This window comes from Brienomyrus brachyistius, chromosome 9 (genome assembly GCF_023856365.1).
Source record: "Brienomyrus brachyistius isolate T26 chromosome 9, BBRACH_0.4, whole genome shotgun sequence".
Lineage (NCBI taxonomy): Eukaryota > Metazoa > Chordata > Actinopteri > Osteoglossiformes > Mormyridae > Brienomyrus > Brienomyrus brachyistius.
In genome coordinates, this window is record NC_064541.1 from 11,249,355 (window position 1) to 11,267,424 (window position 18,070).

At 48.8% G+C, this 18,070-nt stretch overlaps 2 protein-coding genes across 7 annotated transcripts; both read right to left on the reverse strand.

Moving 5' to 3' along the window:
* Positions 1 to 87: 87 nt before the first annotated feature.
* Positions 88 to 18,038, reverse strand: rad54b (RAD54 homolog B). 6 transcript variants are annotated; one of them, XM_049025072.1, is made up of 15 exons: positions 17,939 to 18,038; positions 17,298 to 17,455; positions 17,013 to 17,187; positions 7,452 to 7,637; positions 7,093 to 7,371; positions 6,567 to 6,729; positions 5,762 to 5,987; positions 5,325 to 5,532; positions 5,082 to 5,221; positions 4,647 to 4,937; positions 3,638 to 3,816; positions 2,772 to 3,033; positions 1,873 to 1,939; positions 752 to 952; positions 88 to 498 (listed from the first exon to the last, which is right to left on the reverse strand). In XM_049025072.1, the coding sequence occupies exons 2-15, from the start codon at positions 17,448 to 17,450 to the stop codon at positions 272 to 274; spliced, it is 2,757 nt and encodes a 918-aa protein (XP_048881029.1). In that variant the 5' UTR covers positions 17,451 to 17,455; positions 17,939 to 18,038; the 3' UTR covers positions 88 to 271. The 6 variants fall into 6 exon arrangements, with proteins under 6 accessions (XP_048881029.1, XP_048881030.1, XP_048881032.1 ...); XM_049025073.1 differs by lacking the exon at positions 17,939 to 18,038 and adding an exon at positions 17,687 to 17,932; XM_049025075.1 differs by lacking the exons at positions 17,013 to 17,187; positions 17,298 to 17,455; positions 17,939 to 18,038 and adding an exon at positions 15,587 to 16,984.
* On the reverse strand, positions 8,959 to 15,526 carry LOC125748655 (fibrinogen silencer-binding protein). Its single transcript, XM_049025101.1, has 2 exons — positions 13,950 to 15,526; positions 8,959 to 11,318 (listed from the first exon to the last, which is right to left on the reverse strand). The coding sequence occupies exons 1-2, from the start codon at positions 14,348 to 14,350 to the stop codon at positions 10,796 to 10,798; spliced, it is 924 nt and encodes a 307-aa protein (XP_048881058.1). The 5' UTR covers positions 14,351 to 15,526; the 3' UTR covers positions 8,959 to 10,795.
* Positions 18,039 to 18,070: the final 32 nt, after the last annotated feature.

The following is an 18,070-nucleotide window of genomic DNA, read 5'->3' on the forward strand; positions in this document are numbered from 1 at the left end:
CCAGCTGCCCAGAATTAAGGTGGGGGTCACACATAACAGCCCCCCCTCCCCTCCCCCTCAGTCAGCCAAAGGAACATTACAATAACATACTTGGAGCAAGTTTATTTAAAGGAACTGCATATATACAGATATTAAACCACATCCAACAATTAAGTATTACTGTGTATAAATTAAACCTATGATAGATACAGTATTAAAAATTACTAAAAAATATCAGTTACACATTTCCTTCTTTTTGCCAGTGCAGCTCAGTCAGTTCGATCAGAGGCACTCAGTCGGGCTGGGGCTGTGGGTTCGAGGCGGTGCTGCGGAAAGCAAACGTCACATGTTCCCGCGCCCGATCCAGGAAGGCATCTGAGAAAGAGGGGCTCTCCCCCGAGTGGTGTGCCCACTGCATCAGCTCCGACATGCTGAGGTGCTTGGCGGCTCCGGACCTGCCACTGCACTGGCCCAGCTGGCATGGCCTCCACTCAGTGAGCTCCTCCTCAACTGGCCTGCCTGCAAACAGGGATGTTATGGCCGTGTAAACATCCTGGAGCATCCTCATTGGTTACTTACACTCACATGTATAGCTAGACATGATGGATGGATGGATGGAAGTACATCTAGATATTACTGAGGCAATCAGCCCTATTTCATGCTAGGGTACAACAGCGAACTCTCCTGCGACTAAGTGACATCTATTGGGTTAAAAGTTCACGTCCTCAACTACCAGGGTGACACGGAAAAGTGAGAAGCGTGGACACGTTACCCGGCACCCTGCCGTCCCCGGAGCAGCCGCATCCCAGCAGGTTGTGTGTCACGCAGTGCGAGTCTTCGTGAAGCGTGAACAGGTCACGTAGCTCCTCCACGGAGAAGCTGCTGTGCTCCGCCCGCTTGGAGGCATCCACCACGGTGCCTGACAGGCCCTGCTTACTCACCTGCCTCTGGTAAATCTTCTCCTCGATAGTCCCTTGGGCGACAGACGGGCAAAAAAAGTCAGCGGGGATCATACCGCCAAACTCCTGCGCCTGCCTGAGATTAAAATACACGAGACTCGAAGGAGAGACGCCAGCTGGGCAGAGAGGCAGTAAGACGTCGCTCAGACATCAACCCGGTGCTTTGAGCGTTTCTGGATAGAATCACAGGGTACAAAAGGATACTTGAACTCCAGTGAACATGTTCCTTTAAAAAATAAAAGGTGTTTGTATTTTGTACTGGGCTTCCAACCCCACGCCGTAATTTAGGCACATGTACTGCACGTCCACCCTCCCGACTTTCTGCAATTCACTGACATCATCCATCAGGCTTTGCTGTAGTGAAACCCACATGCTGGGCGGTGGGGGGGGGGGGGGGGGGGGGCTTGATGTAGCGGTTCAGCCACTGACTCCCTTCTCAAATGGCCGAAACGGGACAGCCGGTCACGTTCCCCCAAACCTCTGTGTCCTGGGATTTTTTGCTGCATGTAATCTGCCCGCTAGCTTTCACAGTGCAGTGACCCAACTCCTGGCCCAGTTCATTCGGACATTAATTCCCAGCAAGAATTACACAGACATTAAAAACAAAGGGTGCCGATGCCCTGAGAACTACCTCACACACACCCCCTAGAGGGTGGGGGAGGTCCACTGCTCCCAGCAGCCCTTGTCATGTGGAACTGAGTAATACTGTACTGACTCATCACCATGCACTGTGAATGAAATTCAGAGGTCATCTATTCCTTAAACATACTGACAAACAGTATTGCTGTTTACAGCATGTAACAGATTTTCTGGTGAATTTCATTGTGTCAAATGGCTTTGCGGTAAATGGTTTTTCGGTTATTGGTTCCCCAGGTGGCGAGGCAATATCAATATCACGCCACTGGGGGGCGTGCCTAAGCACTAGGGCTCTGACCTGTGGTAAGGAGGCGATAAATGTGGACGGTCTTCCTCTGCCCATCCCGCCAAACCCGCGCCATCGCCTGGGGGGGGAACAACAGGAGGGTCACCCCACTGCATGGCGAGTCACTGCCTGGTAACCACCAGCAAGGCCACACACAGCGCAACGATACTCATAATTTTCCTCACCTGATGATTGTAAGCAAAATACAACGACAATGATGAGCCTCCCCAAAACGTCAGCCTTACCCAGAGTCACAGACCGGTACCTCATTAGATACCGGAACATTTAAGCGATTTCTGGCCAAGAGGTTCAACTCAGAGGTCCAATTGTAGGCCGTTCTCTGTGACCTCAGTGTGTGACACGGCCAGTCACATGCCAGTCAGACCAGTGGGGGGAGGGTCATGGCCTGACCGGGCACTCCGACAAGGTATGAGGTCACATGGGGGCACAAAGGTGAGTCAGAGGCTTGTGTAAATAATTACACCGGGGACAGCAGTGCAGGAAAGTGCCTGACACTACAACTCATCGCTGCGCCCTGGACAGCCAAAAAACCGTAACCAGTCATCTGATGCAGACGTCGTGATCAGAAAGAGCTGCTCGCAGTGCCCCCTGATGGGCAGGAGAGATATCACACAGTTCGGGGGCATTTTTAAATAAAAATTTTAAACAAAGATGTCCTGCAGCAAGACGGTCTGTGTGACTCTGGCTAAGGATCACCGCCCCCTGCTGGTGGACTTAAACTGCTTCAGAGTTTAACGTAAAGGGAATAGTACACCGTAATTTCCCATGTTATCTGAAACGCAACAGTGTTTACAAACACTACACCGATCGAGGCGTTCAAAACAGAAAAAGTTAATGCGGACTAATTTCTTCACATTTACCCATTTAAAAGAGCCATGTGACCCACCTACCTGAATATCATTGGCTGGATTCCAGTCAATGTCATACAGGATGAGGTGAGAGGCCCCCACCAGGTTGAGGCCCACACCCCCGGCCTTAGAGCTGAGCAGGAAGATGAAGTCTGTGGAGAACTGGCCGTTGAAACGGTCGACCAGCTTCTGCCGCTGGGAGACAGGCGTCTGTCCGTCTAGCCTGCAGCAGCTGTAGCCCAGGTGGGTGCACAGGTCCTGCAGAAGGTTCAACGTCTGGGTGTAGTTGGACACCAGGACCACCCTGCAGACAACATGTGGGAGGAGCTGCAAAGCGTGGCTCAGACGCGAGACCAGAGCATCCGGTTTAGTGTGGAGAAAGTAAAGACGAGCTTCAAATACATAAATCATTGCGACGTGGATAACAGAATGAGCTGCTCCTTTTGGTTGCTCTCGTTAGGGGTCGCCACAGCGGACCGTCTGTTTCCATTTCTTCCTCTTTCACACCAGCCGCCTGCACATCCTCTCTCCCCACATGCATAAACCTCCCCTTAGGCCTTCCTCCTTTCCTCTTGTTTGGCGGCTCCCTACTCAGTATCCTTCTCCCAACATATCCAGCATCTATCCTTTGTACATGTCCAAACCAATGCAATCTCCCCCCCCCCCACACTGGCTTTGCCTCCAAACCTTCCAACCTGAGCTGATGATGAAAAATGATCATGCAAAGTAGCCAAGATCACACTGCAGAGGTACAGAGCGATCACGACTGAAGCATCCCGGGGGACCAGCCTCCCCTACGCTGTAAGTCACTTTGGATAAAAAAAACGTCTGATAAATTAGTTAATGTAAACATGGCGTAGCTGCCCGTGAGGAGAGCCGGGGCTGGTGCATATGGAAGCTACGGCTACCTGTCAGAGGGGCTGAGGTGCTTCACGCCCGCCAGCAGGTCCACCAGCACCAGCAGTTTGCCCGAGTCTGCGGTGTTGAAGTCCCCTGAGGTATAGGCATGTGGAAAGAGGTCACCCAGGCCCCGGTAGAGGGAGGTCTCTGCTGGGCTGGAGTCCTCAGTGTAGACGTCACCTTTCTCCTATGGACCACGGAGAGACGGGTAGAGAGAGGGAGGCAGGGTAAATGCTGTGGGTTTTGCTGTGACTCCTGACCACCAAATACCGGTGTGTATGCAGGTTTTAAAGGTAACCTTTAGGTCAGCTGTTCAAACCCAGGGGTGAGGACTCTTCAGCCAATCAGTCCTCCAATTAGTAATCTAATTAGGGAGTCCGATCTAATTAGGCATCCCTGAGCCGACCAATAAACAAAAAATTGTTCTTCGTATTACCCTTCCTCGACGACAACCACGTGACCCGAGGTCAGTCAGACACTGAAACAGCATCCCCTTCAGGCTGCTCCCCATTTCAACACCCTTTGTTCCACACTTACCTGCCCTGTTTGGGTCGGGCTAGGATCAGCGTAATTGTCCCCATAACCGCAAACTGGCAAAATCCACCCATGACCAGCGGTACCTAAAACATCTGCAGTCCTGCTCACACGTTATGCTTTTTGGTTTATACACATGCGACGATTTATTTATCAATATGGAGAGCCGCTGTGCTTTGCCGCTCGCTTCGCTGGCGGCAAGCCTGCGTGTTAAAAACAGACTGCTGTGAGCTTTCGACAGCTGCCAACACGCACGCTCACGTGTCCGCCATCGAGAAGGGCTGCTGAGCACCAGGCAAGGCGGCAGCCTTCCTGTACCTATGAGCCAGGTGTGAAGCCCGTGCGCCCAATCAGGATCAGTAACTATTAAACTAACGACCTGGGAGGACTGAAAACACGGCTTGGATTTGAAGAGCCCCGAACTTTACATTTCCATTAACTGGCCTTGGGTTCCTCAGCTGCTTTCAGTATGATGGTGCTCACCTGGATGCTGGCATAGAGCAAGCCCGGGTGGTTACAGAGTTTCTTCAATGCCCCGATGCAGACAAGGTGTGGGCTGTTTTCCAGTGCCCCCTGGAGGCAGGAGCGTACCATACGGTGCGCCAGCAGCTTGCGGTACACCTCCAGCTGCAGGGCCGCCGGCTTGCAGAAGACGGTCCACTCTAGTTTGGGAGGCAGGTAATGGTTGATGATCTCCTGGGTCCTGCGTAGGATGAAGAGGCCTGTGAGGCGGCCCAGTTCGGCGGCTCGCTCCACACCCAGGCACCGCTCCTCCTGCATGACAGACCCCAAGCCGGGCCAATCACATGGCTGCAAAGACCCATCTCTGCCCATCTGTGCTGGGCAGAGCAGTCTACCATTGAGATTCCTATTCAGAGAGAAGGAAAGGGTAGGTGCCTGTAAGGGAGGAGTCGTCACCTCAGAAGCACAAGGCTGGCGGGACCTGATGATAGGCTCCTCGTACACCTTCCGGTAGGCCGAGGACGAGCCCAGGATGCCGGGGTTCACAAACTCGATGATCGCGTAGAACTCCTGTAGGTCGTTCTGTACCGGAGTGCCTGGATCGTTATAAGACATCTGGAATTTATCAATCTCTGTTGCTCATTGGCTCACTCATGCTGAAGACACGCCCACAGACACGCCCCTCTTACACCCACTGACCCGTGAGGATGACTCTGCGGACGCAGCTCAGGCCGCTGAGCGCCGCCGATGTCTTGATGCCGCTGTTCTTCAGCCGGTGGCCCTCGTCACAGATGAGGACGCCGAAGTCCAGCTGCGCCACCCGCTCCGCCGAGCGCAGCAGCATCTCGTAGCTGATGACCAGCACTGCAGACCGCGGAGATGCTGCAAAATCCTCTACTTTGTGATCCTGGGGGTGGGGGGGTGTATATGCGGATTTTAGGGGTAACCTTTAGGTCAGCTGTTCACACCCAGGTGTTAGGACTTCAACCAGTGACCTAATTAGGGAGTTGCAGTGAAAACCTGCACACACACCGGCCCTTTGCGGTTAAGATTGGCCATCCCTGTTCTAGCACATTACGCCGCTTACTTATAGCGGAAACATGACAGGCCACCCTCTCATCCAGCCAGACGATCACCTGATCCACAGTGAACACCGTGATCCTCTCCTTCCCCAGCCACTTATTGAACTCGGCCGCCCAGTTCTTCACCAGGCTTCCGGGGGTGACGATCAGGGCACGGCGGACTACGGGGCGCCCCCCGTAGGGCCCCTGGCGTAGCAGCGTCCACACCAGCGCGATGCACTGCAGCGTCTTGCCCAAGCCCATCTCGTCTGCCAGGATGGCGCCGTGCCGACAAGACGCCCTGCAGTCAGGAGCAGAGCATCAACCGTAGTGACACAGAGCATCTCAGCACTGCGAGGTGAGTGTCGGGCTTCGGCCACAGGGGGCGCCATTGCAGCCTGAACATACAGCTAGCTGTGACTGGGGATGCTGGAAAGTACTGCACATGCACTGGGGTTTCTGTCATTAATATATGTATGTAAAAACACATTACCACAGAGTACTGCAAGTCAGACCATGCTCCTCCATTATTAAAGCAATTAACTGCTTATGACCAGACTCAGTCTACAGCCCAAACCAAATTAATGATTAAAATTAGATCACATTGGATGTGCTAGCAACCAAATTAAATGTATCAAACTAAATTTTTGGAAAAATAACCATTTAAAACATTAACTATTCATCCTTATTTACACATATATAATTTCATATGTTTAACATGTGCAGCAATGTTTATGCATTGTCACAGGTCCTCGGCTAATACGTTTTACGAGACAAATCCTATGACGTCACCCATTCAATTTGTAAAATATGGTGAATTACAACGTGTTTACTGACCAGAAAGACCTGGACAAAAGCACCCCAGAATGTGATTGGCTACCTCATCCCCATGATGCACTCATACAGGAAGATCACACCCTCCCTCTGGTGCGGCCTGAGACGGGCGGTGAGGTAGGGGTCCACCACCACGTCCACCACGGGCAGCCCAGCGTTGTTGAAGGCCCACTGGTGGTTCTCTGTAGGCCGCGGCAGAACCAGGGCTCCTGGAAGCAGGTAGTGGGTGGGCAGACTAATCAACTGGGCTGGGGAATGATCTACAACTACTTTAATGGTTTAAATACCAGTAACCCTAAAGGCCAAGCAGAGAACTGGGAGCCAGACACAGGGTGACCAGGATAAGAAACAATCTTTTGGTTTTGCTGACATGCGGGAACAACAGGTAGCAAGCAGTCGGTAGCCGCACCAACATGTCAGAGTTAATCGGTAAACAGGCGTAGCTCCTGCCCTGAGGGGTTTTTATAAACACAAACTTACCACAATTAGCTACGTGGCTTCCTGCGAAAATCACACACCAACAGCACTTTCCTACACCCTGTCCCAACTGGGTGCCCTCATTGCCTAAATACCTGGAGCCAGAGGGTCGTGTCGTGGGTGACAAACGGGTCCCTCCGCACCCAAGGCCACGCCCTTTGACCCGGGTCTGGTGAAGGGCCTGGGGAGGGGCTTCTGGGTCGGCAGGGCGGGCGCTGCCTGCTCAGGGACCTCCGCCCGGGTCTCTTGGAAGCAGCGGCCGCTGTGGAACTCCTCTGGGGAGATGGCAGCCATCACCTCCACCTCCTTACCGCCCACCATGAGCGTCTGGCCCTCCATCAGGGTCTCCAGCTCGGAGCACTTGTAGCCAGATCCTGTTGGGGGGGAGAGAGCTGGGTGTGAGTCGCACCGTAGGCGGTCGTTACGGGAACGAGTGGCCGGCCGTCGCCTTCACCTCTGCCGATGTCCTTGCCCTCCATGTCCTTCAGCAGCACGGTTCTGCCATGGGCCACCAGTACCGCGTCGCCCTCCCAGCGTTTGTGTTTCTTCTTGGAAGCCTTGCACCACATCACGCTGAAGTACCGGGCATCGGGGACACTCTCATCCGGCCCATGGCTCCGGAGAGCTGGGGGTGTTGGGTCTGGAAAGGCACGCCCCACACCCAACCTAATTAGCATCACTGTCAAATCACCCAAACCCCTGTTCAAATAAGCAGGTAAAAAAAAAACATTTCTGTAAAGGATGAAGAAACCATAGTCATTAAACATGTGATTTATTCTATGGAATATTGACTGCAAAGCAATTTGCCTGAATTGTTTAATCAGCACTTTTGTTATTGCAGACATATGATAAAAGTAATGATGTTCTCTAAGCAAGCATACAAAAAAAATCTCAAACTTTGCACGGAATCTTTGAATTATCTAGTACGCTGGGGTTCTGCCAGGAAAATTAGTCTCACCTGGGATTATTTTAAAAAATAAAACCTTAAATGTCAAACTATCCTACTGTTCCCTCCAGTCTTCTGTGATCACAAGGGTACCGTTCCATCATTGGCCAGCAGAGGGCCTGGAGTCAGCAAAGGTTACTACTCACAGAGCAGAGTCATGCATTATTTCCCTTAAGTCTCTCCAACAAGAACTATGCTAGTACTTACTCAGTCTCTCATCGTCACAAGTCTCACTTGTGGATTTAAAACTTCCAGATCAATGAGAAACTGCTGCCATGGAAACTGAGGCCTGTAAAAGGTTTTCTTTTTCTTTTGTTAGCTTAGCTTTTTCCACTTGCCAGAGACTGACGGCACAAATCTGTGCAACCAACTACCAATGTACCCAAGGCCAAATGTAACCCAAAGGCCGAATATTCATGGTTTCACATGACGCACAGTCAGATGGACATGGGCTGCCACAAAAACCCACATTAGACTGAACAATAATCTGAACACAAAGATTTATGTTCTACAAATGCTTATCCACAGTGATGAGCCAGAAGCCTACCCCGGGAAGAGTGGGACACAAAACGGGAGACAGCCTGGATGAGATGCCAGTCCATCACAGGGCACATGCACGTACACACACCATCACAGACTGTAGTCAAATTAGTGACACCAGGTCACCTGACAGGATGCTATGTTTGGGAAGAAACACGAATATGCAGAAGAAATCTACACAAAAAAACAGAACATCATGCAAACTTTACACGCAAGTAATCTAGGGAGGAAAGACCCCAACCACGGAGGCGCAAGGTAACAGTGCCACCTGCTGAGGCACTGTGGAAGTTCACACGAATTAGCCATTCACAGGGTGTCTAATGCTATGAAACACTAGGTACCTATGAACCTATTTATCTGTATTAGTCTGACATTATGCAAGGAAGACTAAAATCTGACACTTTAAGGGTGACATACTGAGTACCAAAAAACTCAAGCAAGTCAAACACTTAAAAACTGCAAAATTAACACCAGCTTTCTAAAAACATTTTATTTCATATTCAGTAGTAACAAAATCCGTCATTTAAAGAACCAAGTTGAGATTAGCACACACTATTCTGCAGTCTCTGCTCATCTGAAGACAGTACAGCCATAGCCAAAAGTTTTGAGAATGACATAAATATTAATTTTCACAGTTTGCTGCCTCAGTTTTTATGATGGCAATTTGCATAAACTCCAGAATGTTATGAAGAGTGATCAGATGAATTGCAATTAATTGCAAAGTCCCTCTTTGCCAAGAAAATGAACTTAATCCCAAAAAAAACATTTCCACTGCATTTCAGCCCAGCCACAAAGGGACCTGCTGACATTTAATTGATTCTCCCATACACACAGGTGAGCGTGTTGATGAGGACAAGGCTGGAGATCTCTCTGTCATGCTGACTGACTTAGAATAAGCAGACTGGATGCTTTAAAAGGAGGGTGGGGCTTGAAATCATTGTTCTTCCTCTGTTAACCATGGTTACCTGCAAGGAAACATGTGCAGTCATCATTGCTTTGCACAAAAAGGGCTTCACAGTCAAGGATATTGCTGCTAGTAAGATTTCACCTAAATCAACCATTTATCGGATCATCAGAAACTTCAAGGAGAGAGGGTCAGTTGTTGTGAAGGTTTCAGGGTGCCCAAGAAAGTCCAGCAGGGACCGTCTCTTAAAGTTAATTCAGCTGCGGGATCGGGGCACCACCAGTGCAGAGCTTGCACAGGAATGGCAGCAGGCATGTGTGAGAGCTTCTGCATGGACAGTGAAGCGAAGACTTCTGGAGGATGGCCTGGTGCCAAGAAGGGCAGCAAAGCAGCCACTTCTCTCCAAGAAAAATGTCAGGGACAGACTGATATTCTGCAAAAGGTACAGGGATTGGACTGCTGAGGACTGGGGTAAAGCCATTTTCTCAGATGAATTCCCTTTCCGATTGTTTGTGGCATCTGGAAAAAAGATTATCCGGAGAAGAAAAGGTGAGCTCTACCATCAGTCTGGTGTCATACCAACAGTAAAGCATCCTGAGACCATTCATGTTTGGGGTTAATTCTCAGCCAAGGGAGCGGGCTCACTCACAATTCTGCCAAAGTGAATAAAGAATGGTACCAAAACATCCTCCGAGAGTAACTTCTCTCAACCATCCAAGAACAATTTGATGACAAACGATCCATTTTCCAGCATGATGGACCACCGAGCCATAAGGCAAAAGTGGCTCGGGGAACAAAACATCGACATTTTGGGTCCATGGCCAGGAAGCTCCCCAGACCTTAATCCCATTGAGAACTTCAATCCTCAAGAGATGGCTGGACAAACAAAAACCCACAAATTCTGACAAACACCAAGCACTGATTATGTAAGAATGGGCTGCCATCAGTCACATGATTGGCAGCATTTTTGGGCAAATTGCAGATCTTAAAATAGAAGGGCCAACACCGGAAAATATGATCTTTGCATAAACTTAATACAGTTAATAAAAGCCTTTGACCCCTATGAAATGCTTGTAATTATACTTCAGTACACTGTACAAACATCTGACAAGAAAGATCTACAAACACTGAGGCGGCAAACTTTGTGAGAACCAATAAACGTGTCATTCTCAAAACTTTTGGCCATGACTAATTTATAAACACTGTATGTGTAAAGTGACACTCCTCACAATGAGCTGTCCGACCGCCACGTTCGTTTTCCGTCGTTTGTTTCCCCAAACAGGGGCTTCCCTCTTCTGCTGCTTCAAACGGCCAAAAGGTTGCGGACACAAGTACGCCCTGTTCAAGCGAATCCCAAACGGGTTCAATAAACAAACAGCGGTGGCCATAGGCTCCGCCCCCCAAGGACTCATATGTGGGGGATGGGGAGTCCGTGGCGCAGCCTGGCGGCCTTCAGCTTCTCCACCTTGATCCGAGCTCGCAGAAGTTCCTCCTCCAGCTGCTGTTTCCGCTTCAAGCCCTCGCGCTTTTCCTCGATGTAGAGGCCCAGCTTGCGCTGGTTGTCCATCAGCAGCTCATGCTCCTCCCGGGTTAGCTGCAGACTCTCAGGCTCCAGGCCCTGTAGCTGCCGCAGACCCTCCGGCCGGGCGTACAGGTCCCGCCGCACCGCCACGGGGGACGGCGACATGGCTAGGTTCATGGAGGACGGGCAGGGTGAGATAGACCCGTCGAAACCGTGCTCAGAGGCCACGTCCTCCTCGACGCTCTCCACGCGGGTGGACAGGATGGTCAGGTCTGGCGGGGGCTTGACGTCCACCTCCTGTTCCAGCCGCACAGGCACGATGGCGGCGACGGACTGGTAGTCGGACAGCGTTGGCACAGAGGAACTGCTTCCTGGATGCTCAACTGGGGAGTCGTGCTTGTAGGGCATCCTGGGTGCAGACAAAGGAAAGATCAGAATGGAAGGGTTGGCACTCTGACAAGTCATTACAAAAGCTATGGGGGAATGCTGGGGACTTCTGAATGGCAGAAACATGCATGCAAGATTTCTCAACTGAATTATATAAAATTCAAGAAATGCCTAGACAAGATTTTTTTTTAAATTCAATAAATTTATATTACCAAAGTCAATGAGTAATTGTGATAAATAATCATGATCAGTGTTGACCAAAATAATCATGATTATGATTTTCGCTATAATTAAGTAGCCCTAGTACAATACGTTCTGTAAAGCTGATGGAATTTACTGCAATATTACTATTCAGCAAACTCTTTCTTGTTTGTTATACCTGTGCCTACAATCCCAAATGTAACACTGTTCATGCATCTACCTCACATTGCCCAAAAATTCTGTTCTTATTTTATCTATTTAATCATTATCATCAGACCATGCAACCTGAAAGGATTAATATATGCACGTTTACCTGACTGATCTATAAAGGGTAGACTACAGAAATGTGGGCATGCCAAGTTTTACAATTGTTTTTCATTGACATGTTATCCATTGGTGTGTCTACACACCCTTTCACAATGAAATTTACTCACAGTTTGATAAATAATGCCCCAGGTAAGACATTTTTCATTGATACATAAAAGAGACCTTGCCGACTGATACAAAGAGGTTTCTCAGATCTGCTTCTCTAACCTACAGACTCAGTCTGAATCTTAGCCAGACATCAAGGTTGCAGAATGATAAAGTTAATTTGTCTATAACATCAGGGAAAGGCTGTGATGACCCTTCCCACATTCCTGTAGGTTAGGGGAGTCTGTGTCCAAAGAGCCCCCCCCCCCGCAACCTACAACTTAAAATCTACAGGCTAATTATAAATGACTGCACCACAAAAGCCAGATAAATATGAATAATGGTTAATCACAAAGTATGTCTGACTTGACGTTGACATTTATAGAGGTTATATGCCTGCCTGCCTGCACACACACACACACACACACACACACACACACACACACACACACACACACACACACACACACACACACACACACACACACACACACCACCTCAACCTGCTTTTAGACTGGCAGACTAGCCACCAAGTTCGTCTCGCCTAATTAAGAATAGAAACCACCAGAAAACAGTTAAGGCCACGACTGCATGCACGGAACTGTGGGTCTCGCTCAAACCGCAACAGATGTCAGATCTCAGGTCCCCCGCGCAGCACGTTCCGAAGGCATTTCTATGCAGGGATGGGTGCATTTACAGCACACGCGAACAGAAACTGCAGAGCGGACCAGTCACATATAAAGGGGAACGGATATATCTGACACACTGTATTTAATGCTGGGGTACTTTGCAGTAGGGAAGCAGACCCCGCATGGTCCTAGTTTAAGACCTGGGCAACTTGTCATCACTGAGGGTGAGCTGAACTGAACTGCTTTAAAATTAAATCAGACATAGATAGCACACTACCTCACTTTGCATAAGAAACCCATGTAATGAAAGAGTAAATCCCTAAAAGCCCTTTCCTATTCCATAAATGGTCCAAGCCAAAAATCAATATGTAAGCATCAATAGTACATGCAGGATACATTTACCATTTCATTATATGGTATATGTGATGGGTCTAAATGGTATATATTTTAATCCATTTTGTTACCCAAAACAGGTAAAACAGAAAAAAGAAATCTGGTGCAATTAAAAAAGAACCGCAGAGATGGGTAAAGTTTCCTTCTGACGAGGTGCGGATCACCTTCATCTCCAAGAAGTCAGACAGTGCTGATGGGCAAACCATCCGCCTCGCTGTGGCCAGTCCCTGTCTGCAGAAAAATTTAATTGGGGAACGCAGCCCTTGCAACACTGACTGAGTGTTAAAGTATGAAGGTGCTCCAGTCATAGCCTCTTTGGAAGTAGAAGGGAAGCTGAATATTCTAACCAGCATTCGCTCCTTAATGATGCTCATTCCAACCACCGGACAAACATTTCCTAACTATGAAACATTGGGGAAAAATAAAAAACCTGTAGCCTCCAGTGCATGGCTGCTGTCAGTCTTCTGCTTCAGGGCCTTAATTTCAACCGCACAGCTAAACCAAGGACTAATGCATTAACTACCAACTGCCCTGACAAGGCAAAAATGTGAACTGAAAGCAGCCATTCGCCTTGATGTCTCTAGATCCAAACACGCCCCACCTACTCTGTTCCCTGCTGCAACAAAAGCACGCAGCCCTGACCCCAGCTGCTGTCTCCCCCATTCCACACACCAACTGCTGGACGGCCACAATACGGCGCTTGTGTCTTTAATCTGGCACTACACCAGCCAAGAACGGGGGAGGGGGTGGGGGGAGAGGCTTGTGGCGGCGCTGCAGGCAGCACGTCGAAGTGCTTCGCCAAGCAGCCAAGGCTATTCTTTACTGGTAAGGCAGCTGTCACAAGCTTTGGCGCAAGACACCACAAAGAACATAAGGCTGGCTTTGCCTCACAAAACCCCCCCACCCCTCCCCCCTCAGTCATCGCTGAAAACATCGAAGATGACGAGCTGTGGAGGTCAGTGAGGTGATGGCCATAACTGGAGGTGCAGACGCAGGTAGAGTCAGGTGGGCAGTCTCACCTGTGCAGGGCGTGGAGGTCCTTCTCATGCAGCGGATGGAACAGATGTGGGATCATCTCGATGACTCTCTTGGTGGGTTCGGAGATGTTGCCCCGGTACTCCGGCTGGGCGTGCTTCCTCTGCACCATCTCCTGCTTGGCATTCTCCTTCAGCCGCTTGTAGAGCGTGCGGAGGCCCTGCGCCGTGCGTGGGGGGCGGTCCCCCCCCAGCGCGTTGTACTGTTCTGCGATGCTGTCCCAGCACTTGTTTTTGTCCACGATCACCGCGTGCTTGTTGGTGTGCTCCTCCAGGATGCGGATGTGCGGCTTGACCAACCTCAGCAGGTCCAGCTTCTCAGAGAGTGTGAAGTTGGACGACCGGGATTTCCCCACCATGCTGGTTGCCATGAACACAGCAGCCATTCTTGCTCATGCTGTGCTGGCCTTTTCTGTTTTGTTCCTTTATTCCCTCCTCCTCCCTTGATTTCTATTTCCTTCTCAATTATACTTCGAAAATTCCTCCTCACCCCCTTCTTCTCCTTTTCCCAAACACATACACCCTCGCACGCGCACGCACAGCAGACCCTGCTTCCCCTTCCGTCACACAACGCGCACACAAAAAGGAATCAGGCTTAACTAGGCCAGCCTCATTTAGGCCCACGCCTACCAGGGAGGGCTTTATTGAAATTCCTTTCAGCTTAAGCTGACGCAGATTCGGGAAAGCTGCTTAGACCCAGCCTGACCTACATAGAAACCTAGTCTCCGCTACGCTGTAAACCGAGCAGGCAACGTTTCCAAGCTATGCGACAGCAAAACGCTAGAATCTCGACGCTTGCAGGAAAAAGTCGGGGGTATTTTACTTTTTATTCCCAATAAAACGCAAACCTTAAATCAGAGGACATAAATCAAAGCGTTGGGGGTGTGTTTGTAGCCTACGGCTGCGCTAAAGCGCTTGTATCGGGACAAAGGAAGAATGCATACAAACGTTCAATAAATGTTTGAAAAAATACTGGTGTTTTTTGCAGAAAATGACCATTTGCAGCTGAGAAGTGGCTCGGCTAGGCAGCGTGCCGAGCAGCAGGGCAGAGCGACACTAGTTGCTTTTAATTTGAAAGCCGGGAGGGAGCGGCGGCGCGCTGGAGCCCGGACCACGCAGGCAGCCCTAATCCGCCGCATCCCGCCGCCGCTCAGCGCGGAGCCGCCTCCCACCGGCTCGCCGCGACGGTTTCACCCAAAGCTCCAGTTTCACACTGCAGTTCATCCGGTACACTGGCTCCGTTTAATTCGCCATTCGCTTCGCCCCTTGTTTTCCAGCGCCTTTCCAGAGACCGGGGCCAGAGAGTCGGCGGCCATCAGTCCATCCACCTTTTAAGCGCTTATGTAGGGCACCATTACGGGACCAAGCGGGCAAAGTCTTTGACTACTAATCAACAATCTTAAAATCGACGGATTTCCAGTTTCGTTGTTCCGGTTTCCTTTTTGTAGCAAGAAAAACCAAGCGAGGGCGAAATTCAACGTAATTAAATTGAGTTTTCTGCAGCTTTCCAAAATACGATTTTTAAACCACGTTAGCTTGCCTGGTAGCGTTTACCTGACGTCACATGTACAGGATAAGCCATCCATATATCGACATCACCTTAATCCCTTATTCGTGCTTACCATCTCCAAATGTAATTTAAAGAGCAACATTCCTATAGTGAAAAGCCCTTGAATTCATTTCAAGGCTACTTGTTGCACCCAGGTAATACCTAAATGACAAACACTGCTACAGAGAGCGTCACGCCTGGACCCAGTATTTCAAGAGCCAGTCATGCTGCAATTAAAACGTATTGGGAGTGCTGGAAATTTTTGAATTAGAGCTTGACTGACAACTGAATCAGCCAGTAAGATAGCCAGCGTGGCTTTGTGAAATAACGTCCTAGTCTGGCTCTGCTACACCAGAAGTGGATGTCATCTAACCTAGATTGCCCTCGTCTAGTTTAGTATTTGCGCATGACAGATCAAAATAACACGTTTCCCATGATACCGTTAACTGACCTTGGGGAATTTACTGCCTAGCTCAGGAACAGTAATATAAACCTGCCCAACGACTGCTTCGAGTGGTACGAAATGTAACAGCAGCAGATTTTATACACCTGATGCTGAACTAGGGAGCACGGTGACTCAGCTGGTAGCACTGCTGCCTGAAACCTTCAGGGGTGGGAGGGTTAAAATCCTTTCCCCATGTCACCCTGGTTAGGCTAAATGACGTCTCTAAACAGCCCATAATGTACAAACGTGAGTGCAGTAGTGATACTAATGGAGCCCTTATACCAACCTACTGGGGCAGGATCTACCCACTAATGCTGCATAAGTTTTAAACTGATTTCCATCAAGTCACTTTGTCATAGACAAGTCTGACAACAACACCATGCTAGAGAAAATAAGGTGACATCAGCCACAAGATGCTGCAAATATTTTGCTTCAAGCCATTTATACAAGGACTGTAACTATCAAAATAATTAAAGAAATGCAGCTGGCTAGATCACAGGAGACTGACTAGCAACCAATGCCCTTACATTACTGTACTTGGAACAGACTCCAGATCTCTTCAGGGCTTGCAGAATAAAATGACTTCCTTTTCACGGATAGAAAAAGTACACAACCAAAATGGCATCAGGTAACAAATACACAAGTGATGAACAGGGTACCATTACAGAGTAGTACAACAGACTTACACAAGCAGACAAATGCAGAACAGGAGATGTTATCCATCTTTAAGAGTTTTGCATTCTGTATACATGTATTAATATTATTAAACAATTACAGAAATGTGCTTAGCAGGCATTAAATTTAAAAAGCCGTAAATTACTACAATTTAAAAAAGTCATATAAACAACTGGTCATACACTGATGCTCTTCAGGTATATTTCCTGGAACTAAAGGCCAAATCCATAATCACACCACCACCTGGTGTCATTATCACACACTTGTGTCAGTGCCTAGACACAAACAACTAGACCGACACGCTTCACCTGCCTGATGTCAGGGGCTGATCCATCAACACCCCCCTAAAGCCAGACATGAAAACACCAGTCAAACTCACCAGTAGCAGCCCTGTCCAGTGCGGCATTCACATTCTCAGAAGGCATATGTGATACTTGCTGTATGCCTGCATGGCTCTCCTTTGTGTCTGCTTTGGGCACAGCATTTAAGATCCTGGCCAGAGCTTTGGACAAAATGGGACCTTCACCTTTATTATCAGACAGAGCCTTCTCTACCTACAACGGAAAAATTTAGCAAATAAAACGACGGACAAAATAAAGTGTCAAGGCACGTAATATATAAATTATCAATAGAAGATGAAGCAGGGAAATTCGTGTTTAGTCACCTTATCGAGTGCGTTACGCTGTGCAAGCTGAGGAGGTTGTAACATTTTTTGGAGTCCCAGGCCTTGCTTGTGCTGGGTGGGGCCAGGTGGTACGAATCGGGGTTTCTTGGCTACATTTCCATAGAGTTGGCTCGGCGCTCCCGAACGACGCATTTTCCCTGTGTAAAATAATTAATTACGTTATCAACCGAATCAACCCACTAATAATACTGGGGAGGCAAGAGGAAATGTGCCTCCAACATTGGCCAGCAAGATAATGTATACAGAGTTTGAGCAAACGAAATAAACGGTATCGTATATTAAGCGCCGTGAAGTTAACTGCACATCTATTAAGTGCAATATTAATCTGTATGCACGAACTACGTAAATGTGTTGTTATAAAGCCTCGCCTGAAAAACAGTTGAACCTCCATGGATAATAATTATTCAGGTTTTGGTAATCCTGTGCTGATCCAACCGGCAGCACTTGAATTTAGCTAACCTGCTAACTAATTTATTGTTTGATATGGAATTCTAGGAATGCTTATTCAAAACGAAGACAATTGTATTACTCTATGTACCAAATCATTAACTATAAATACGTCAGTCACAAAACCAAACCATTATTTTATTATACGACGCGCAGCTCTCTGACAAACCTACCTAATGTTACTTAAGTTGTATCGTAGACTCCATTCTCCCGCGAGCGCAGAGACGTGTCTCGTGATTGGCCGCGGCGTCATGACGTCACCACGCAATCGAGCTTCCTGCGCTCAATCATAACAGACCGCTCTG

Bases quoted from the DNA above. Each gene is read 5' to 3' on its own strand.
- LOC125748655 (XM_049025101.1), bottom strand. From the start codon at position 14,350: ATGGCTGCTGTGTTCATGGCAACCAGCATGGTGGGGAAATCCCGGTCG. The intron at 11,319-13,949 runs GTGAGACTGCCC...GTCTGCACCCAG, and splicing joins GACCTCCACGCCCTGCACAG to GATGCCCTACAAGCACGACT.
- rad54b (XM_049025072.1), bottom strand. From the start codon at position 17,450: ATGCGTCGTTCGGGAGCGCCGAGCCAACTCTATGGAAATGTAGCCAAG. The intron at 7,638-17,012 runs GTGAGTTTGACT...GTGCCTTTCCAG, and splicing joins ACTGGACAGGGCTGCTACTG to ACCCAACACCCCCAGCTCTC. The intron at 5,222-5,324 runs GTCAGTGGGTGT...ATAACGATCCAG, and splicing joins CCGCAGAGTCATCCTCACGG to GCACTCCGGTACAGAACGAC.